General features: G+C 42.6%; 1 protein-coding gene across 1 annotated transcript in view; it reads right to left on the bottom strand.

Moving 5' to 3' along the window:
- slc25a26 (solute carrier family 25 member 26) overlaps window positions 1-25,000 on the bottom strand; it is a 38,990-nt gene that overhangs the window by 13,086 nt on the left and 904 nt on the right. Inside the window, exons 2-5 of the mRNA XM_060858602.1 lie at window positions 24,019-24,175; window positions 23,804-23,913; window positions 16,398-16,502; window positions 16,112-16,159 (exon numbers count right to left, since the gene is read on the bottom strand). Of these exons, the coding sequence (XP_060714585.1) occupies window positions 16,112-16,159; window positions 16,398-16,502; window positions 23,804-23,913; window positions 24,019-24,175 (420 nt within the window). The remainder of the gene's footprint in view (window positions 1-16,111; window positions 16,160-16,397; window positions 16,503-23,803; window positions 23,914-24,018; window positions 24,176-25,000) is intronic.

Raw genomic sequence — 25,000 nt, 5'->3', positions numbered from 1 at the left:
TCAGCTGCTAGTCAATTTGTGATTGAGCCCTGAATTCAGGATACTTTCCAACACCCCCACATCAAGGCTACCTAAAAAAAAAGTGCACTATTTAGTGAACAGGGAGTTGATTTGGAGGGAGCTGATGGCTTTCTAACAGCATAATATCCCGGACCTCCCTGGTCAACAGCTGTGGGTTTTTACAGCCGAGACTCACACGCAAAAGAATTTCTTTTCAAAATACGAGAACTCGTAACTGACAAAAAAGCAAGACGGAGCGAGGGGAAAAAGTGAAAAGCAGAGACAGAATTGCTGAGCTAGACAGAAAGAAAGAAGGGAGAGTTAATTATTTTTCATTATTTTCCATAATTATTTCCTGCTCCATCTGAAAGGACGCATCGAATGAGCGACGCTGGCGAGAGAAGCCGAGGATGGAAAAAATGTATCTTCAGAACAATGCGATGTTTCCACATTTCTGAAAAATCGTCTCGTACCCTATAAAAAAAAAAAAAAAAATCTAATCTGGATAAGAAATTATTATGGATATTTATTTAATCTCGCGCCTCGGCCCAAAGACACGTGTGTGTTATGTGGCTGCGGTGGTTAGAGGACACGGCCGCAAACGTGAACAGAAAGTCCGCAAGCAGAGTGTGAGGGCTAAGCCACATGTGTGTGTGTGTGTGTGTGTGTGGGTGGGTGGGTGATTTTCCTCAGTGTGTGCCATGGCCAGGAAACCCACAGACTAATGTCTGATCCCTGTTTTACGACCTGCTAAAAAGTCCTCAGAAAAGAGCCGTGTGCTCTGCGGCATTGTCTGGACACGGCACAGTGTCTGTATCAAACTCCATTTAGGGTCAAATCCTGGCTAGATCAAATAGGTGAAGTTAATATCAGTGTGTTTTCTCCTGCTATTTCTCAAACATCCAAATGAGATGGTCACAAGGTAAAAGTGCAGATAAATCGTCCCATAGTTGATTCTTTCCCCCATGTCCCGCGCATCTATCTGTAAACCCAAGGACTTGGATGGGATGAATGTAGTATCCAAGCTAAGCCACAGAAACTCAATTCAATTTTAAAATTCAATTCAATTCAAGTTTATTTGTATAGCGTTTTTACAGTGGACATTGTCTCAAAGCAGCTTTGAAATATAAAGAATTAATATAATAGAAATTCAAGATATATATAGTTCACAGTATGTATGTATGTATGTATGTATGTATGTATGTGTGTATGTATGTATGTGTGTATGTATGTATGTGTGTATGTATGTATATATGTATGTATGTATGTGTGTATGTATGTATGTATGTATGTATGTATATATGTATGTGTATGTATGTATGTGTGTATGTATGTACATATGTATGTATGTATGTGTGTATGTATGTATGTATGTATGTATGTATGTATGTGTATGTATGTATGATTCAAATGTTTGTTAAACGTGCCACGAACACCAAAGGTTTGGTGAAACGTTTGACTTTGTAGCCTTCCGGCATCAAAAGTTAATACCAGCTCCAAACACACCAATGTCACCTACAGCTCTGGTCAGAATCATAGCTCTATCTTTTGGACGAACCTACTGTACATAGAAAATGAGTTTTTCCTCATGTGAACGAGATGCAAGGTCACTCACTCACTCATCTTCTACCGCTTATCCGAATTACCTCGGGTCACGGGGAGCCTGTGCCTATCTCAGGCGTCATCGGGCATCAAGGCAGGATACACCCTGGACGGAGTGCCAACCCATCACAGGGCACACACACACACACACACTCATTCACTCACGCACTCACACACTACGGACAATTTTCCAGAGATGCCAATCAACCTACCATGCATGGCTTTGGGGGGAGGAAACCGGAGTACCCAGAGGAAACCCCCGAGGCACGGGGAGAACATGCAAACTCCACACACACAAGGTGGAGGCGGGAATCAAACCCACAACCCTGGAGGTGTGAGGCGAACGTGCTGACCACGAAGCCACCGTGCCACAAGATGCAAGGTCAAAAGCGTCAAAAATTGACAAAGGTCCACAACAGAATGGCCGTCATGCCTTCTTTGGAGGAAGTGTGTGATGGTAACAAAAGGCTTCACCTTCCGATATGGCATCTGTCGTGGAAAAGACGTTAGCAATGAGGAAATCGTCTACAAAACGTCTCGTCTTCAAACAAGCCTCTGCTCAAATTCTGGAAGGGTGTACCGAAGGGAACAGATCCCCCACTGACCCGGCAAGGCTTCATGAGCTTCATGCATCAAAATCCAATATACACACCTCTCCCTTGCTTACACCCACTCTCCTTCTTTTAGATGAATGTGTCTAAACCACAGCTGCAGGGATGGGTGCATCCAGAGAAAGCACACAAAATAGACGAACATCGAGTCAGTCGCTGGGATGCATGAGTCGGTGCTGCCAAGTCACCAGGTGACAGCTGCTTTGTGATAAAGAATGGAGTTAATTAAGAGCACACCGGTGAATAAATCAAAGAGAAAGTGAGAAAGAATGAAAGAGAGACAGATTCTGAGAATTGATATGCAAAGAGATACGTCGAGGACAAGGCAAGACACGCAGATAAACCAGTTTGTCTCCAGAGTGATTTATGAGCCTCTTCACAGGTGCAGGGTGCGTGCGTGTGTGTGTGTGTGTGTGTGTTTTCACACGTTGAAATGTTTGCAAAGGTATGTCCTCTCTCTGACAAAATAAACTGTACAAACTGACACCGATACCCACATGCTCTTTAACAAGAAGACGTCTCATTTCAGCCAAACACAATCCACAAAGCGCATCACAGCACCGGTCCCTATTAACCTGCAGCTTGCGTGTGTGTCAGCGACGCTCTCTTTAGCCTCTATGTGCTAGAAATGATCGATAAACGGCACTAAATCGGCTTCTTTATCCTCGACCGTTAAGTGGAGTAGATCTGAAGCCGGTCAGGGAAAACAGATTAGCGCATCGATCTACAAATAAACTATGTAAACTCACGTAAAAAAAAAATCGATGGTGAGACGGTAGGAGGTCAGAGGCCACGCTGTGATGTCTCACATGAAACAGATAAATAGGCGAGTGTCCCGAAACAAGAGCTTCCGTATGCCGCATGCTGACTGAGGATTACGACCTCAGCCAGCATTTACACCGCATTTATGGCGCCATAACGTCAAAACCAAGCACACGGTTTATTTGAGCTGCATTTCGTCGGCCTGATGCAGTGAGGTTGTTTGAGTGCTGGTTCGGAGCCTAATTTAGAACCAGTTCTTTCTGTTTCGACAGCTAAAGCACCGGCTCTGAACCAGGAAAAGTGGTTCTTAAGTAGCACCAAAAAGTTGTTGGTCTAGACTTAAGGACCGCTTGTGTCAGGGGCTGTGGGTGTGGCTGGGGGCGGGGCTACTGTTAGCGCATTTGATAATATACCTTAAGTATACTAATGTTTAATACACTTTTACTTTACCGCAATATGATCAATTATCAGCACACATGATAGTAAGTAGCTACATGCTAAGGCTAACTTTTTTCTGTGTTAATGATAAAATAACGTTATGTACTTTCTCGATTACAACCTCCGTTTATACAGATTACATGGAGCTGCACGTAAACGTTGGATTCGCCGCGTTTGGGTGTTAATGTAGGTTCACAAAGCCATGAGCATTAACAGTAAAGCAACATCTGCCATTGTTGATGTGTTTGTGTTTGCCGCTGCTGCGCTAACGTTGCTGGGACACGTGACACGTATACAGTGACGTCAGACTCGGCTCTGTGATGCTCTCTAACAGGTGGAAAGGCAAACCGGCTCTTAGAAGGTTCGCCAGTGGAACCAACTTTGAACCAGCACCAGTGCTAGCTCTGAACCAGCACCCGGTTCTTTTTGGTGGAAAAGGGGTAAGAGAGTACACTTCAACAACGCTCGATGTCTGAGCTCACCGTAGATTTAAGTACGGCAAATAAGAACCGCTACTGTTTTGTTATTACAAAAAACAACAAGTAAACCAACAAAGTCACTTTGATGTCACTAAACCGCTCAAATATTTTTATCTCATTAGTAATTAATAACACAATTGTTGGTGTGACACTGGAGAGGTGTGACACATCCTGACACGGAGCAGAGAATTTATTGTGTGATTATATTTCTGGAGTGTTTTATTCCTCTTACACTGCAGTGTTCTTTAATGGAATAAATACTTTTATCCCGTCGGGAAACGTCAGCATTCTTGTTATCGTAAAAAACACAAATCCTTTACCTTATCTGCTGATTCTAAAGACTCCTTCCATACATGTTACATAAACCTCTCCCTGCCATGCAAGTCCCTTTGTGAGCTGTTATAGAAACGATAAAGTATCAGCGCACAGATACAAACTTGTGATTTGAATTACAGCCAAAATGACTTCCAGAGCTGTACAATATGTTTGTACTGTATTATTTCTTCTGTTCTTTCATGATAGGTTATTAAACATGTTAATGTAGAAGCAGTGATCTTTATTGCTGCAATTTCCTCTCTCTCTCTCTCTCACACACACACACACACACACACACACATACACTGCAGACTGACAGCTTCAATCATAAAACATAAATGCAAACAACAAGGCGAAAGATAAAAAGAGAAAGGAAAAAGGAAATGCTGTGTGGTGTAATAGGCCTCCTGACATCCATAAAACCTGCACGCTCTTACTGAAAACAGACACACACACGTACACATCACTTCCCAGCAAGAAGGCAGTACTAAGTCTTACAAAGGTGATGGACTTGAGTATTCTGACATGTTCAATATGACCTTGACAGGTGTGTGTGAGTCAGAGAGAGAGAGAGAGAGAGAGAGAGAGAGAGAGAGAGAGAGCGCTTTCTGTAAATGCACTTTCTAAAGAATTCCACCTGATTGAGCTGTACAAAGAAACACACACACACAATTTGTGTTCTTCACAAGCTGAACTTGGCCTTGAGAACCAAAATGTTTCCAATAGCCACTGCTCCATTCCCATCATGTCTTAGAGGGGCAAAAACTCTCCAAAGTGATTAATACATGCTCTGAGAATTGCTGTGTGTGTGTGTGTGTGTGTGTGTGTGTGTGTGTGTGTGTGAGTGAGTGAGTGAGTGAGTGAGTGAGTGAGTGAGTGAGTGAGTGAGTGAGTGAGTGAGTGAGTGAGTGAGTGAGTGAGTGAGTGAATGAGAGAGAGGGAGAGAGAGAATGGAAAGGATCTGAACATTTCACCCAGAGGAGAAAGAGCATGGCTGCTGTGTGTTGTGGATGGTGGTGGTGGAGGAGGAGGAGGAGGAGGCAGGCACTGTTCACAATCAGCACCTTGGCAAACATTCAAGAGTGCAATTCCATCCATGTGAGAGATGCACTTCCCAGAAACGTTGTACGATATTCACACCATATGGGGATTTCCGGACCGAGGCTAACGCGGCGCTCCTGTTGCTCCTCGAGACGTTGCTGCACAAGCACGCCATCATTAATCCTGCTTGCTTTGGAAATGAAAAAACCCAGCAAATGCCAGAAGAGACACACCACAACTCATCTATAGGTGGGACACACACAAATATGCCTACACACACACACACACACACACATTTTCATGTGCACACACACAAAACACTTGAAGCATGGGAGTGCCCTCGTGTGAGGCGGTCTCACCCAGCGAGCGTGATGTAATGAGAGAATCTTTTATTGCGAGCCGATTAATAAAATTTATACGGCATTCCACTGACCCTATGATGCCTTTGCAATTAGTGCTGACAGCTGTTTCAAGATGGATAGCATCATGAGAGAAGAGGAGAATAATAAACAAGAGAAATGATGCTTTAGAGATGTTGAAGGAAAGTAAAATACAAAAGGAGACAGGAGATATAGAGATAAAGAAGAAGAAGAAGATGATGATGACGACGAAGAAGAAGAAACGTGGAAGCAGGACAGAAGAAAGATGTGAAGAGAATGGAGGAGAGGTTGGGTTGATGAGGAAAGAGATAAAGGACGTAAGAAAAGAGGAAAGGCGAGTCGACAAACCAGTTTGCATCTGGGTTGTAGCTCATGGCACAATCCGCACAGCAAGACACCAAGACCCCGAAGCTTCATCAGCGAGCCAAGACAAATCAGACAAAAATGAAAACACAACAACAATCAACAGAGCTATTGAGCAGCCTGTGACTTGAAAAAGCATCTGTCTTTGTAGAGCATGTCAGCAGACCCTGGGAATGAATTATAGCTCTGTCCTCGTGACCCAGACGACTCTGGCGTTTATGGTCTGGACGTCTGACCTGAGGCCAGTCTGTAATCCTGGAATTACTATTAATCAGCTTATTCGCCAGAAATCACTGATATTTTTAAAGGAATTGTTTGAAAATGGTTAAGTACCTTAATCGATCGATCCTACAAAGGAAATGAACAAAACTTTACGAAATCCTGAATGCGGCTGGTATTAAGCGGTTAATTCGATCGGGTGTTAGCGCGCAATGTAACGTGTAACGCGATCCGTGAGTTTAATCCAGAGTAGCGTTTGCTGCATCTTGTGGTAACTAAAGTGCCTTTAGTGTTGTGCTCCACCGAACACACTTGTAATTAGACTGTGAGGCACAAGTGCCAAGCGGTTAAGATAATGGAAGATAATTGAGCTTGCATGTCAAGATGAAGCGAATGCATTAAGTACTATTTGCAGCAATTACTCCACAAGACTTAATTCTCTGGCTCGGATATTGACGAGGGGCGCCGAGGCTACGTACACCGCCGCAAGGGATTTAAAGGAATCACCGCAGAGAGAGAGAGACAACAACTATAAGGGCAAAAGATAAACAAGAATGAAATTAAAGTCAGAAAGACATGGAGATAAAAAAGCAAGGGAGAAAGTAAAAGAAATAAATCACAGTGAAGTGTGGGGCGGAGAGCTTCACCCTGTAATTAGAGGTTAACCTCACACTCCTTTTATAAGGCTGTCTCTATTTCATGGCACAAGCAATCCCTCACATGAACACACACACACACACACATACACAAGCAAGCAAGCAAACCTCTCACAAACGATCTCCTTTCTCATTGTCTAACTAGGTCCTCATTCTCAATACAATTCAAAGTTTGTTTTCTGGCTTTGGCCACAAAAACCAACCACAAGATGACAATTCAAACAAACAGAGATCGTTGCACCGGATCGAGATCGTGGTGGCAGCAGGCGGAGATGGAGATGGCCCAGACCTCACTATCCATGACTAAAGGTCCCAGCCTCCCTTGGGGAATACCCAGATATCCCCAAACCAAAAGCAAGACCACAAGGTCTATCTCTTCCATTTATTGAGATGGGAATGGCACACCTCTAGAAGGAACTGAACAAGGGATATCCTTGTAAGGTGGCTAAAGCAACCTATTGGCTCCTTTGCTTCTGGGATGCAGCAGCTCTCCTTTCCTTATACATTCCATCAGTGACGTGACATATGGCTAAGTACGGTGACCCATACTCAGAATTTGTTCTCTGCGTTTAACCCATCCAAAGTGCACACACAAACCATGAACACACACCCGGAGCAGTGGGCAGCCATTTATGCTGCGGCGCCCGGGGAGCAGTTGGGGGGTTCGGTGGCTTGCTCAAGGGCACCTCAGTCGTGGCCGGCCCGAGACTCGAACCCACAACCTTAGGGTTAGGAGTCAGACTTTCTAACCATTAGGTCACAACACCCAGATCATGACCAGAGGTAAAGGGCAGACTGACTGATAAACAGACAACTTAATAGCGAAGGGAATTTTCAGCAAAGAAAAGTTAGAACACAGTCTGACATTGTGGGCTGCGGTCACTGGCAACCGGAATCACTTTCGTTTCGTCTTTAAAATACGCCTGACATCACTGTCAGTACTGTCTTCGCTATATTAGAGAGTCTACTTGAGATGACTCACTCAAGTGCTTTGCATCTTCACAGTTCCTCAGGCTGTAACATGTTGCAACAAATCTTACAGCTTCTGTGTGCTTCACTTCTAACACAATAGTTGACTTTGTACTCTGCCAGTTGGGGGAAATTGCCAATTTGTTCTGTGAAATTTATTACAGAGGAGGATCGTGTTTAGAAAATATTTTACAGTGGATGAGAAAGTAAATTCTCTTTTCTTATCCCTTCGTTGAGACGGATTTGCGCTGGTATGCGGTGGAACAAATCACAGAGATCGGCTGTAGTTAATGCTGCGATGCTTCTGTTCGAGTTGCTCCATATCCCAGGTCATAAAACAAGCTTAAAAAAATGACATGACTTTCACTTTCCTCTGAGAAAGATCATGCTAAAGATATAAAGGATGTTCCCTTGAGGATACCATACCCTTGTACCCTGAGAAGAACCGTTCTATTAATGTTCTAGAACAGGGGTGTCTGATCTTATCCATAAAGTACCAGTCTGCTTGCAGGTTTTCATTGGATGGATGGATGGATGGATGGATGGGGGCACAGAAGCCTTTATTATCGCCACATAAACATTACAGCACAGTGGAATCCTTTTCTTCACATACCCCAACTGAGGAGGTTTGGGTCAGAGTGCAGGGGCAGCTATGATACAGCGCCCCTGGAGCAGGAAGGGTTGAGGGCCTTGCTCAAGGGCCCAACAGTGGCAGCTTGGCCGTGCTGGGGCTTGAACCCCCGATCCTCAGATCAACAACCCAGAGCCTTAACCAGTTGAGCCACCACTGCCACACTCCTGTTCCCAGTACATCCAGTCTGGAACTATTTATAACCTGGTCAAGTACCTGTGTCTATTTCACATGGTGCCTGCAAAAGAAGAAGGGATTGTCTGGAGATCGTGGGGTCATGATACGTTGGTACATGGTACGGTCTAAGTGTTGGTACAGCAATTTCCAGTAAATGCTAAAAGGTTTGTAGAACTTCTTATAGATACTTGACTCAAACAAGGCAGCGGTAATGAGGTCTTGTACCACCAGCAACCAAGCAGAAGAAGCCATCAAGGTTTTAAATCATGCAACATCAAAGTATGGAAGAGAGGGAAAATGGTAGTCTGACTCGAGTAACATTTCCTTGTAACGGTTCCTTGGAATTTGGTCAACTATATGATATTCCATCTGAATATTCCTGTTTGGTATTATTGGTACCATAGCTAGAAGTTCAACCAAATCCCGCACGAAATTCAGCACCGCTTCAGTTACAGTAGGCGAAAGAAAGACAGATGTGAGATCATATATCTGTTACTGTACTTCGGTAGTGTACACTGACAATCTCTATAAATATAAACAAACACCACGTACTGGAAATCTTTTGATATCTGAAATAAAAATAGATATTTAGAGCAATGTCTAAGTTAGATAAAATACAGACACACTGTTTGGGTGTGTTTAGCAAGGAGATGCTTTTTCTCCTTGTTCAGGTCACAGGTCTGCGAGGCAAGATGAGACACCCCCCACCACCCCACCCCAAACGCTTTCTCTCCCATTCTGTTCTTCTGCCTCTTTCTATCTGAATTTCTCTCTTATTAAAAACACATGCTAAGGGGTGAATCGGGCAGCTTTTGTGCTCTAACTGCGGCAAACATGCAGAAAATTGTGGGAAGCAACAGTGCTGTGACCTTGCAAGGGATGCTAATTTGGAACCACAAGGTCCCGGTTCCTGAACGAACACACCATTCCAGCACAATCAGAAGGAGATGGAAAAAAGAAAACATGACTTGGCAAGATCGGAGCTTCATCTATAACATAATCTTCTTAGCAAAGATGCGTGACCTTGGCTGTGGCCAGAATGGGAAATTTGGCCTCACTGGTGGTTTAGAACGTCAAATCTTTGTTTGGGTTGTAGCTCATGACATAATCTGCACAGGCGAACACCGTAGCCTGAAAGTGAGGGTCATGCTGAGGGCTTCGTCTGAAAGCCAACACAAACAGAAAAAAGGAAAACAAAACAACAATCAACAGAGTCATTGAGCGGCCTGAGACTTGGCAAAAGATCCCTCTTTGTAGTGCACGTCACCGGGCCATGGGAATGAATTATAGCTCTGTCCTCACGACCCAGGCGGCTTTGCCGTTTACAGTCTGGACGTCTGATCCAAAGCATCTCAGTAATTAGTTGTATAGTAGCTACATTAAAGAAATTACTTTTTTTTTCCTGAATTGAACATATATTGTTCAATTCAGATTGAAGAACTGATTGAATATATATATACAAAAATGTTGTTTACACATGAGACAGCAGACACTTAGAGGGATTTAGCTTCAAGTTGACTGGCTATAGTTGATATTGCCCTTGCGCAGTCAGCAGGATAAATGTGCCTGTGTGTGCATTCCATAACTGGGCTATGTACTTGCGTAGGTATGTGTGTAACGTCTGGGTCAGTGAAGAGTGTGAGCTCAGATCTCTGATCTTCTACAGAACACACAGCAGTAGACCTGCCAAAGTCAGTCCCTCTGAGAGAGAGCTGAGAGTACAACGAGAACGACCCCTCAAAATGCTCACGGAATTCACACAAACACACACACACACACACACACACACACACACACTCTCCTGGAATCCTCAAACTCATACATGCACACATCTTGACTGTTTTAAACTTTGGCAAAACTTTGGTGTTTACTCCATTGTTCTTTTTTAGTTATCAGTTACATATGCACACATACACCAACAAATACCAAGCTCAGGGTTGTCTGGGTATCGTTCACTCACACACACACACACACACTTTTTTTAAACCTGAAACACACTTAAAAGCATTCCTACCTATTATTTAATATGACACACACATACACACACACAATATACTCCTCCTTCACTACCATCCATTTCTCTTCTTTGCTGGCAATTATAGTAAAGTTATTGGGTCTCTCTGAAGACCTGGTGCAGATTTAGTGATTGTGCTGATGTCTGGATGCAGTAATGGATGGAATCTGCTAAAAGAATCACACTCATCTGTTATCACAGCGACATATGAAGAAACTACATAAGTCAGTATAGAAGACGGCGGGAAACTGCTGGGGGATCCATCAACTCATTTATCTTTAACAGTCACACCCTCGAAAAACCTAACCTTACTCTTCAGGTCTAGTAATACTTTTAAAAAATGTTATTAAAAAAACGTCCTGATCGTGAATCATGATTGTAATTCATTACGGGTGGAATGATGCACTGACTGGAACAACTTGGATTGTTAATGATGAAAAACATCAGCTTTTTTTAATGTTTACAGTCAATGTGCTAGGACCAGTCGTCAATATAGAAGACCCTGAGGACAATGGTGTCCCGGTCATGCTTACACACACTAAGTGAAGTATCTTCCATACAAATCCCTGTGAACGAGTTCACGTCGAGTAGAAACCCAGTGTAGCAGGAACTAGCGCCTGAGCTGCTGACCAATCAGATTTGAGAATTCCAACATTGACTAATAATTGCTCGTAACTTTTACAGTAAATGTTTAGCTTCTAACTTGGAGCCTGTAACTGATCTAAGACGTTTCCTTCACTGATACTGAGCCACCGTTTGTCATCAGGTGTTAGTATTTAACCATGCGACCCCAACACAGATGAAATGCTCATCACACATGAGTCTGCATTCCACAAACACAAGCTTCCACCTGTTTACCACGTAAATCAACCTGCAGGTGAACAAACACATGGGGAATTCGGGCAAATTGCACTCGGCTGGACTTTAACTCCCCCCGAGTGACCCGACCTCAGGGTCAACTAGCCATCGGGGGACAGCGGAAGGGAGCTCGTCTGTGTATAACTAATAGTTTCCACGTGAGAGGCGATAAATCTGCAACAGCATCTTCACAAAGAAACCCTCCCACGTACATTACTGATTTAAAGAACACACTCCAGTTGGAGTCAAAACCCATCCCAAATCTACAAACACAAACCTGATCCTGTGTTCATTACTCACCCCAGGACGCTTTATTGATTTTACAGCAGCATGCCTGAAAAATTTATTTTGCCAAAGCTAATAGATAGGTTTCAGGACAAAGAACATCCAAGCGGTTTTATGGAGAGAGCTTTTTTTTTTGTTCATTGTCTATTCACACCCACTATTTAGTCTGCAGTATACATGACCATATCGACGCCTACGGTTGCTTAGCAGAGAAGTGAGAAACGTCGTCATTCATCTCGACTCGGAAGTGGGAACTCGTCATGGACATCGAGCTACAAAGTAGGAGACAGAAAAAATAAAAAAAAACTGTAAACGTTTACCTTTTTAAGATGAATCTGTATCTATAAAACTCACTCTCACTCTCTCACTCATCTTCTACCGCTTATCCAAACTACCTCGGGTCACGGGGAGCCTGTGCCTATCTCAGGCGTCATCGGGCATCAAGGCAGGATACACCCTGGACAGAGTGCCAACCCATCGCAGGGCACACACACACACTCTCATTCACTCACGCAATCACACACTACGGACAATTTTCCAGAGATGCCAATCAACCTACCATGCATGTCTTTGGACCGGAGGAGGAAACCGGAGTACCCGGAGGAAACCCCCGAGTCACGGGGAGAACATGCAAACTCCACACACAAAAGGCGGAGGCAGGAATCGAACCCCCAACCCTGGAGGTGTGAGGCGAACGTGCTAACCACTAAGCCACCGTTTCCCCTATCTATAAAACATATCTTTAAAATCTGAGAAGTTGTACTTAATTTACTGTTGACTGTAAAAGCAGCCATTCTGATATCACGTCATGTGCTGGACGACGCTTTCCAGAGCTTCCCGGGAAAAATACCAAGCCAAAGGCTGTTTTCTTGTTTTCAGTAAGCTTTGTCAGTTAGAAACTGGAAATATTTAGTTAGTGATTAGCTCCATTTCCAACTTTAACAGTTCTTCCGCTTTTGCTTGCAAATATTTCCTTTAAATTAGACTACAAGCCTTAATCTTCTGATCATTTAAGGTACCTTAAGGTAAATATAACGAGGCGCATTAGATATTTTGTTCATGTTTTTTCAGGCCCTGAAATTGGCCCTGCCTTGGCATGAAAAAACATTGATCAGCTCTACCATAAAATGAGCTCCTTGAAAATGGGATATAGACCTTAAATCATAAGGTAAATCAGTGTATAATAAATTTAGATATTCAGTTTTTTACTTATTTCTGACCCTGAATTAGGCTCAATGCAAACTACCCCTTTAAAATGGGTTGTAGATTTTAATATAATAATAAAAAAAAAAAAAAAAAAAAAACACACAATAAGCCAATGCATCATGTCTCGGTCATGTCAGAAGCAGCGCTGTGGAAGCCAGCGATGTAGTCATAAGCGATTCGTGTGTGAGTATGAGTGGGGTTTGGACTGTGGTTCAGGATCATTTCTGGCAGGATCAGCACTCCAGAGTGAGGTGTTTCATAACAACATTCTTCAAGTGTTCCTGCTCAGACCCTCTCCTCTCCTCTCCTCTCCTCTCCTCTCCTCACCCTCCCTTTCCCTCACCCTCCTTACTTATCCTCAGGTCTGATCAGTTTGAGTAAAGTGCTGTGGGACGCTGTAGCGCCTTCCTAACTCCAGAGATCAGGTCAAGCGGACTTCTTATTAATCATCGCCCCCTTTCCTGAATGCTTACATTACATCTAAAAGAAAGTTCTTTCCTTTACCCAAAGCATCGAGCAGTTCACTTTCAAAACACAAAGAAAACAAAGTTCAGGAGTTCAACTGTAATTAGCATTCCAATCAACAATCAACTCCTGTTGACCTGTTGGTTAATTAAAGCTTCAATTTTAAAAAGGTGCCATTGATCCAGAGGGCTTTTCGACTGATTATTATCCTCCCTCAGTGTTGATCTTATTCTGCCCTCTAGTGGAAAGATACAGAAGTCAACCTCCTTCTCATAGTCATGGTGCAAATGTTTACAGTGGACCACAAACCTAAACTTCTAGATTTCTCACCAACATCTTCAGCATCATCATTGAAAATTTTTACGTCTTAACATTTTACAAAAAAAAAAAAGTGTCAATAATTACATTATTAAGCTGACATTAAACTGGACAAACCAAGCTGCCAACCATTCATCTATTGACCTATACATCTATCCTACAGACAATCCATTTATCATTCTACCCATCCATCCATCTATCCATCCATCCATCCATCCATCGAGTACATATCCCATCCATTAGGACATGGAATTAGTACATTCCAGATATAGTTTATCTATTTAATCCTTTCATCCAACCATTTAAAACGTAGCACCTCCATCCATTGACCCACCCATGAACACCCGGCCCATCACTCCTTCAAAAAAAATCTATTGTCATCCTATCAGTAGTCCAATTATCCATCTATCCATCCCATCTGTGGTCTATCCATCCACCAATGGCATATATGGTGAATTTACTATTTCTCCCATCACTTTTTCATCTATCAGCCCATCCTTATTACTCACAAAAATATCTATCCTATTTAAGGCCTATCCAGCCACACATATATTCCAGTTGTTGTTCATCTAACAATTCACCAATCCATCCATCCATCCATCCATCCATCCATCCCATTTGCAGTCCATAAATCTATTCATCCATCCCAGTCGCACCCCAGCTGTGATCCATCCAACTATCCATCTTGAGATCTTAATCCTCATGCCTACTGATGAACAGCAAACAACAAACAAACAAAACGTTTTGAACCGAAACACTCTGTATCTCCCGCAATAGAATGTGGTCTTTTCATGAGTCCACATGAGTAATCACACTCCACACATATCTCCTTCCTACAGACTGATCCCAGGTCAGAGCTGCTTCATGGATGCAGACTGAAGTTTCCAATTAATTAACCAAATGAAAGCTACTCTAATTAAAGTCGTTCAGACTAAACAAACTTATCCTGACAGGGCCGCAGCCCCGGAGAAGATAAAGAAAGCTGAGGAAACAAATGAGCTCTGTGACACACGTCACCGACCATCATCGGGACAATCCCAACGGCATCTCGCCAGAGCCTGCGGCATGCTGGGAAATCGTTCTGCTGCCATCCAAATGTATTCATTTATTCTGAAAGCTCCGGAGAAATCACACAACCATGCCGTCCCTTGCCCCAAACGGCATGTCCAGATGGAATATTGTGGGTTAAGTGAGGCGGAAAATAGGTACAGGATCACCCGGCGGTGTGGGAGTGTACACACATACACACACATACACACACACGGAAAATAGTGTCACCTTCATGTAGACCAAAAGTTCTTTTTTCATTCTCTTTTCTGAAACCTGTGACATGAAGAAACAACAATCTCTCTCTCTCTCTCTCTCTCTTCTGAAAGAGAATAGAAGAGTGTATCTCTCTGTCAGCCTTCATTAAAGCATTATCACACAGCACACCAGGACTCATCAAAGAGCAAAAGAAAGAGTCGGTGAGCACAAGCGAGAGGGCGATCCGTACCCGAGAGCAGCCTCATCACGGCACCGTTTCATTTCACCTCTTGTCCTTCTCTCATTTCTAATTAATTAGACACATTTCTTATACAAAATGAGTGGAGAAAAGAAAACAGAGCTGAGACTTAGGCAAAAAAAATAAATAAATGTATAAATGAATAAATAACAAAACAAAAAAAAAAACACAAATAATCCTGTGGGCAAAATCAATACTCCCATATGCAAAACTTTCTAATCAATAAATGATCATTAATAAATATTAAAATGTTGAAACTTGGGAACATTTTCAGAAACTGTATTAACATTTGATTGACGTTAATCTCCTTTTATCTACTTATTCGTTCCAGTGGCATCTGATATTCTACAGATCTATCCACCAGTCCACCCACCCCTCCACTATTCCACCCACCCCTCCACTATTCCCCCCACCCCTCCACCAGTCCTTCCGCTAGACCACCAGTCCACCAACCTCTCCACCCACCCCTCCACCAGTCCATCCACTAGACCACCAGTCCACCAACCCAAGCACCAATAACCCAAGACTGTTGAGAAAACAAGAGATTCAATTGCTCTCTTGCCATATAAGAACTGAACTAAAATCATAACTTAAGCCAGAAACCCTAAACAGATGAGCGCAATAGGTTACCATAGTTATATGTAATGAATGAATGTATGAATGTACAGGGCGTGTGCAGGGCGTGTGCAGGGCGTGTGCAGGGCGTGTGCAGGGCGTGTGCAGGGCGTGTGCAGGGCGTGTTCAAGATCAACAGGGAAAGAATTAGTTGTGTTAAGTGGATATTAGACGTAAGTGTTTCTGTGAGTGGACAGTCTTACCTCTCGCAGTACTGTACTGCCAAATCCCCTGTAGAGTCCACGAACCCCCTGCACACAACAACGCATTATTTATAAAACAATAAATGGAAAAAAAAGATAAAGATTTTTTTTAATCATGACTATATATAAAATCTATGCATCTGTATGCATCCTCAAGAGTTATCTATGTGTATGGTGTGTGTGTATTCTCACCTGAGTAGATCTCAGATGAGATCTGGGTGTGTATTCGTGTGTGTGTGTGTGTGTGTGTGTGTGTGTGTGTGTGTGTGTGTGTGTGTGTATGTACCTCCTCACGCAGAGTGGCTAGCAGGACATGGTGTGTGTGGAAAGAGGGAGAGGCCTGAGCTCTCTGCTTCACCACTTCTGTCGGGACTCGGATCAGACACGCAACCTGCACGTATTAGACAAGACAACACATATTAATAATAATAATAATAATAATAATAATAATAATAATAATACATGCAATAATAACATTTTCATAGCGCAATCGTGAAGAAAAAATTCCACCAATCACCGACGAAAGCTGTAAAAACAGGATGTAACGATCTTCTGCTCTTTAATAAACACAGAGCTGAATAGACAGGACACTAAATTCATCAGATTTGTTCTGAATAATAATAATAATAATAATAATAATAATAATAACAAATATATTACATTCTTTCTTTAAAACATAACTTTAGATTAAAAGGATGGTCTTTAACCGTGGGAACAGCCGTCTTTATTCAAATCTAAACTCATGGCTGAAATAATAGGAGTGAACAGGAAGAAAGGAGCAATTCCAGATCCGTGTAGCTGGAGCGCCCCTCGGTGTCCGAACCCATCCACTGCAGCCTACTTTACCCGAGCTGACAGGAGATGTTTCCATGAGCTCATTACCGTCCACGTCATTGGTTTATGAAGCGCCGTTCATCAAGTTTCCTCGTTTAATTCTCTGAAGGGTCAAAAATTACGGCTCTAAACAGGGAGAGAAGTAGATATGACAAGCAATTGCTGCTATAATTGAACGGTGGGGCTGAGAGGCAATTTCAAAGGAACCCCAAGAGATGTTATAGTAGATCAGATGAATTAGGGACATTGTTTATTTCTGGATAATTTACACAAAGTAGCCGAGAGGAAAAGCGAGGACCCCGGGTTGCCAGATTGGCAGGAATTTCTACTTGCAAACATTAAAAATGATGAAATACTTTTCTTTCTTCTCTAAGATTATTAAATGCAGCTTACAAATAAATAAAGACTGAAAGAACAGCAAGGTTAAGCAGTAAACACTTTAACGGTACGATGAGCACGCAGCTATTCATCTTTATTAACTCTCGGCAGCGTTAATTAGACGGCGGCTATCTGACGAGACGTCTCGAGAATCTGCATCCAGGAAAGGAAGCAGCTGAATGATGGTAGAGGAAATAAAGGAGCGTCGTAGCTGAGGGGTGACTGTGAGAAGGGAATATTCATGAACGGTCTTTTTTGGTTACTGCAGCAAAGTCGCAGTAGATCTGACTAAAAACAAGTGAACTCGGAGCTCGCAGTAACACAAGATGCAGAGATTTGCACCACATGCGTCAGTGAGTCCAAGCGCAAGGTCTCTCACTCATCTCTCACTCACTCACTCATTTTCTACCACTTATCCAAACTACCTCGGGTCACGGGGAGCCTGTGCCTATCTCAGGCGTCATCGGGCATCAAGGCAGGATACACCCTGGACGGAGTGCCAACCCATCACAGGGCACACACACACACACTCTCATTTACTCACACAATCACACACTACGGACAATTTTCCAGAGATGCCAATCAACCTACCATGCATGTCTTTGGACCGGGGGAGGAAACCGGAGTACCCGGAGGAAACCCCCGAGGCACGGGGAGAACATGCAAACTCCACACACACAAGGTGGAGGTGGGAATCGAACCCCCAACCCTGGAGGTGTGAGGCAAACGTGCTAACCACTAAGCCACCGTGCTCCCAAGCACAAGGTCTAATAAGTAAAATTCCAGTAAAAAAGTAACCAGTAAAATTCACACCAACTCTGATTTACACAAACAATTATTTAAAAATCTCTCTCTCTCTTTCTCTCTCTCCTTCTATCCTCTTCCTACTCTTAATTCCCTTTCTAACCTTTCAATCTGTCTCTCTGTTACCTTCCTCATTCCTTCCTTACTCCCTCTTGTTCTTCGTTCTCTCTGTTCCTCTCACTATCCTTACTTCCTTTCCTTCCCTTCCATTCTCTCTCTCTTTTTCTCTCTCTCCTTTCATCCTTCCATTCATATTCTCTCCTTCCCTTTACTCCTGCTGTCCTTCCTCTTAACCCCCCCCCCTTCTCCTTCCAAAACACTGGCCTCCTCGTCTTCTTTCTTACTTGCTGTTCATCACTTTCTTTTCTGTCGCTTTCTCATGTCAGTTTTATACTTTTAGAAAAATCGGTTGTGAATTGGATCTTTTTCCAAACGACAAGTTATTCTTTAAAGATGAAAAAAAAACGTTAGGCAATAAGAGGTGAGGAATAAAAGCAAGTAAAAATCAATTCCTCCTCACCTGCAGCTCTCCCTAAGGAGGCGCCGAGCAGCGCTGCCTTCCAATATCCATCTGCCGGTGAAAAAAAGCAATATCTGGCCACGACAGCCTGCGCTTGGGCTGTAATAGCACCATTACTTATGCAGACACATAACATTTTCCATCTGCCAGTTCAAATTAGGATCATCTGCCTACACTTTGACCCCTGTGGTCTGGATGACGGCGCTCCGGGTGGCCCGGGATGAAACCGGGACGCAGCCCGGAGCTTTCAGGAACACTCGCGTGATAAATCACACGCCGCCTCTCGGCCCGGGTCGAGGTGGGGCTTATACGCTGTGGCACGTGGGGTGGATGCCAGCGATCTCTCCGAGGTGAGATGGGCACAAAGAATATGTTCGCTCCACTTTCGGGAATCTTTCGGCTTGACAAATGAGCTCTCGGAGGGAGCGTCGAGCGAACGGGAATGAAGATAAATCTGATATAATGGCTAGATAACGGCCTGCTCCATCCCTGACAGACCCCATCATCCAGGGCATTCTTTATTGTAGAGAATGCCTAGGGTGAACACACACACACACACACACACACACACACACACAGTACAGCACTGACACTGCAAGAGGTTCAAAACGAATATCATGTTTTTCAACTATTAATTGAAAACTCCTTGGGGAATGTCAGGAAAAATCGTTCTTTTTTTTTGTGCAAGGGTTTAAGATTAAAGTCTGTCATGAAATGTTTTAGGGATGTTTTTACAAAATGAAGGTTCCGTAGAAACGTGAACATTTCAGACTCAAGAGATCAAGAGCAATAGACGGGAAAATCAGAAAAGCCCCGCCCCTTGACCTAGTGAACTACTCTTTCACTTGCATACTATAACCTGATTGGCTCTTACATTTGATGTAAACGTCTTGGAGGTATTCTGTTATAAGTGGAATAATAACGTATTATAATAAAAAAATATATATTAATAATAATAATAATAATAATAATAATAATAATAATAATAATACACAGTTTGCCTACGTTCAGCTTTTAATACAATAATTCTTCACTCCAAACTCCTAAAGCTCACTATACCCCCTCCCATCTGTCTGTAGATCACCAGCTTCCTGACAGGCAGGAAACAACAGGTGAGACTGGGTGGTATTCGGACAATCAGCACTGGCGCTCCTCAGGGATGTGTCCTCTCCCCACTGCTATTCTCCCTCTACACTTGACTGCACTTAGAAATTTGCAGATGATACTACGCTCGTCTGACACCAAGAAGGCGACGAGTCTGCATACCGGCAGGAGGTGAAGCGTCTGGTGTTATGCTGCAGTCAGAACATCCTAGAGCTAATCACACTCAAAACTGTGGAGATGATAGTGGACTTTAGGGAAGACCCCACAACAATACTCCACTCACAATATCCAATAGTCCTGTGTCATCTGTGGGGGCCTTCAGGTTTCTGAGCACTACCATTTCCCAAGACCTGAAATAAGAGTCCAACATAAACTCCATTCTCAAAAAAACCCAGCAGAGGATGTACTTTATACGTCAATTAAGGACGTTTGGTCTGCCACAGGAGCTGTTGATGCTGTTCTACATTGCAGTCATTGAACCTGTCCTGTGACTTGTACGATACAAGAACCAGAAACCGGGCATGAAAAATCACTACTGACCCTTCAGACCAGGGGTGTCCAACCAGTCAGAGTCCAAGAGCCACATTTTTTACTCTGTTACCGCAAAGAGCCGCATCATACACATGGGCACACGTGATCATCACCTTTTTTCCGTGCCATTTTGAGAGCGAACTTGACACAAATTGTTTACTCAAGTGATCTTGCTCCTACTGGGAAACTTTTAAGTATTTTCATCCCACTCGCATGCACGTTTGATGAAAATACCGTATTGAACTCAAGCGAAGCGAACATGCACAATAAAAAAGACACAAATACAAACTTCGGTATGAACGTAAGAGCCGCATGAAACCGGGCAAAGAGCCGTATGCGGCTCGGGAGCCGTGGGTTGGCCGCCCCTGCTTCAGACCCTGGACACAACCTCTTCCAGCTCCTCCCTTCTCTCAGGTGCTACACAACTTTATTTACTAAAACTACCAGACACAGGAACAGTTTCTTTCCCCAGACAATCACCCTGATTAACAGATTATATTCCCTGCTTCATATCTGTAAGTGCTGCATTATCAGGACTGTCAGTCATCACATCATCTGTATATGTTACACACACACACACACACACACACACACACACACACACTACTGCTGCTGTATATTGTACAAAAGCATAATATTGCACAATACTGTTATTTGCACTCCCACACTTTATGAACATAACTGATCTGTCATATATCAGTCATGTATTCATATTTAATACTAATATCTATATTGTATCACGTCGTCTGTTTTGTCTTGTACAGTCTATTTTGTCTTGTCTTGTATAGTCCAAGCTAAATGTATAGTATAGTGTTATTTATGTCTGTATTGTATAGTATAGTGTTATTTATGTCTGTATTGTATAGTATAGTGTTATTTATGTCTGTATTGTATAGTATAGTGTTATTTATATCTGTATTGTCTTGTATAGTATAGTGTTATTTATGTCTGTATTGTATAGTATATTCATTCATTAATTCATTCATCTTCTACCGCTTATCCGAACTACCTCGGGTCACGGGGAGCCTGTGCCTATCTCAGGCGTCATCGGGCATCAAGGCAGGATACACCCTGGACAGAGTGCCAACCCATCGCAGGGCACACACACACACTCTCATTCACTCACGCACTCACACACTAGGGACAATTTTCCAGAGATGCCAATCAACCTACCATGCATGTCTTTGGACCGGGGGAGGAAACCGGAGTACCCGGAGGAAACCCCCGAGGCACGGGGAGAACATGCAAACTCCACACACACAAGGTGGAGGCGGGAATCGAACCCCGACCCTGGAGGTGTGAGGCGAACGTGCTAGCTTGTATAGTATAGTATAGTGTTATTTATGTCAGTATTGTATAGTATAGTGTTATTTATGTCTGTATTGTATTGTGTTATTTATGTCTGTATTGTATTGTATAGTGTTATTTATGTCTGTATTGTCTTGTATAGTGTTATTTATGTCTGTATTGTATTGTATAGTGTTATTTATGTCTGTATTGTATTGTATAGTGTTATTTATGTCTGTATTGTATAGTATAGTGTTATTTATGTCTGTATTGTATAGTGTTATTTATGTCTGTATTGTCTTGTATAGTGTTATTTATGTCTGTATTGTATAGTATAGTGTTATTTATGTCTGTATTGTCTTGTATAGTGTTATTTATGTCTGTACTTTTGAGAGTCACCAACAGCTGGAACCAAATTCCTTGTTCACTTGGCCAATAATCCTGACTGTTATAATAATAATAATAATAATAACAATAATAACAATAATACGCTCTCTCTCTTGATTTTTATTGTATTTTAAATTCTTACTGATATTTAATTCTGCCTTTTTCTTCACACTGTAAATAAATCAGAGTTGAATTATTTCTATATAATTACTATATTATTAGTTCTATATAATTACACTTAATTACTATAATAATTTTTATTTCATTTTTTTTTTCCTAAACAAAGCATGAACCTGGACTGAAAGGTGCACTAGTTTCTTCATGTACAAAAAAAAAAAAAAAAGACATTTGATGAAGTTTTGTGTGATTTCTGAAGTAAGTTCAGGACTCAGGAGGTGAAGAGTTCAGCCTCGAAACTTTAAAGTGCAGAAACTCACGAGAGTCCATACAAATCCCAGAGCGTTAAGTTCAGCCAACATTCAGTCCGGGAGGGAAAGAAGCATACGTGATTATCATCGCTGTATAATGTGATGAAGGGATAATCAGACACGTCACATGACTGCTACAAACATCAGTAGGTTTTGTTACGAAGCTCGAGTGAGAGACGACCCGTTTTCCCCGGGGCCGCGTCTCCACCCTGCTCTCCCGATGACCCGAGCGCGGCGGCTTTAATCCCCAACACCTCAGATTACAGGATTTGGTAAAGCTTCTTCCCAGCACACGGATCTGTGCTGCTAAATCCGCACTTTGAAGTGCGTAAGTCCCTGTGAGGCAGGCGAAGGGTTAAACCGAAGGCTGACCTCAGCCTCAACTCACATTAAACCCACCGCCAGCTTCAGACCGCTCGCTCTTTCTGAGGACGACACGGTGTGCGAGGGCTGCCTTATAATCCTGATTAATTCCGTAACGCAGTCGTGTCAAAGATATTTGAAACAACAGGAAACATCACAGCTTTACTTTGCAGAGGCTTGCATAAGTATTCACCCCCATGAACATTTCCACATTTTATAGTTTTACCACCTGGAAGTGACGACGTGTATCTACTAATCTATTAATTACAAAACCAATGCGCTTTGGAGCTTTAATTCAGTATACATTATGTTTCAATCATCGTCGTCCCTGAGTCTGGGAAAGACTCTGTTGTTTTGGAAGATACATTATACATTATTTCTGGAGAATATAAATATATTATTTTATTATTATTATTTGGTATTAAAGATATGATACACAAATGCTACAATATTAAGCCTCTGTTCAGGGTAATTTTTCTTTAATTAGTTATCTATCTTATCTTGTTATCTATTCAGAAATGAAAGAAGTTTTTTATGATTCAGAAAGGAGCCGGTATCAGCCTGTTCCCAGCCCAAGACAGTCTTGTTAGACTCCTCTATCATAAAGGTGTAACAATCATCTGAGGATGTATTTTCCCTGAGCACTCTGAGGTAAGACAAAATGAGGAATCATGAAAAATCATCAGAGATCACAGAGAGAGAGAGAGAGAGAGAGAGAGAGAGAGAGAGAGAGAGAGATCAGAGAGAGAGAGAAGGAGAGAAAGAGAGGCAAGTGAGAGAGAGAGAGAAAGATCAGAGAGAGAAAGAGAGGTGAGTGAGAGAGAGAGAGAAAGATCAGAGAGAGAAAGAGAGGGGGGAGAGAGAGAGAAGGAGTGAAAGAGAGGCGAGTGAGAGAGAGAGAAAGAGAGGGAGAGAGAGAGAAGGAGAGAAAGAGAGGCGAGTGAGAGAGAGATCAGAGAGAGAGAGAGATCAGAGAGAGAGAGGGAGAGAGAGAGAGAGAGAGAGAGAGAGAGAGAGAGAGAGAGAGAGAGAGAGAGAGAGAGAAAGAGAACGTACGATTTCTCCAAGTGATGCAGCGAGCATGTGTGTGACTGGAGCCATGCGTGAGGAGAAACAGTCTGAGAGCATGGACTTGGTGCTTTCATACGTGACGAAGAAGGCGGCAGCTGGAACACAAACACAGTTTATTCACTGACTGCATGAGCTCATGAAGTGAAAATCTGTAATTTTTTGCCCTTCGCTGCAACTTAAAAGTGAATCATGAAGTGTACCGTTTGGAAAAGATCCCACGGCAGCAGAGGGCACTCCTGCGTAGATGCCCCTGAATCCTCCGGCCCTGTGGAAACCCTGCTGACTCTGTAAACGTGTCTTAATGGTGTCCAAAGGAAAGAGCGTGAGGTCGACACACATGCCTGCACAACCTCCAGCCTGGGAAAAAGAAAAATAACAATCAGTTGTTTCCTGAATAAACCGATGGGACGACGTTTCCACGTGTTTGTCAAAGCTGCACAGAAACGAGAGCAGATGAAACAAGTTGAGCTCAAGAAACACATATTTATGTCATTTGCATGCAGCATATGTAGATCTAATTCTTATTAAACCTGTCAATAAAGGGAAAGCATTCAGCAGACTAGTAAAGAAAAAAGTAAACAGACATGAAAATATGCATCTCAGTCAAGCTGAATAATGACAATAAAAACAGTTGTGGATATGTCGCTCTCGCACGCGCTCTCTCTCTCTCTCCTCCTCTTTCACTCTCCTCCTCTCTCTCTCACTCCTCTCCTTCTCTCTCTGCCTCTCTCCTCTCTCTCTCTCCTTTCTCTCCCCTCTCTCTCTCTCTCCTCTCTTTTTGTTTTAAATAAAGCTGATCAGACTTAATTAAACGTGACTTAAAGATCAATTCCAAGTTTGAATCCTGAGAAAACAAAATAAACAAAAATAAAAATAAAGTGAATATATCCATTACTAAATATATGATAGAACAGTTCCAAAAACATGGAAGAACTATGAGGTTACAGACTACAGACTCAGAGGTTACAGACTACAGACTCGAGGTTACAGACTACAGACTCAGAGGTTACAGACTACAGACTCAGAGGTTACAGACTACAGACTCAGAGGTTACAGACTCAGAGGTTACAGACTACAGACTCCGAGGTTACAGACTTGTTGGTTAGAGGCTCGGAGGTTACAGACTACAGACTCGGAGGTTAGACTACAGACTTGAATGTTACAGACTACAGACTTGAATGT

Source organism: Tachysurus vachellii, chromosome 22 (genome assembly GCF_030014155.1).
Source record: "Tachysurus vachellii isolate PV-2020 chromosome 22, HZAU_Pvac_v1, whole genome shotgun sequence".
Taxonomy (NCBI): domain Eukaryota; kingdom Metazoa; phylum Chordata; class Actinopteri; order Siluriformes; family Bagridae; genus Tachysurus; species Tachysurus vachellii.
This window is presented reverse-complemented; position numbering and strand designations above follow the sequence as displayed.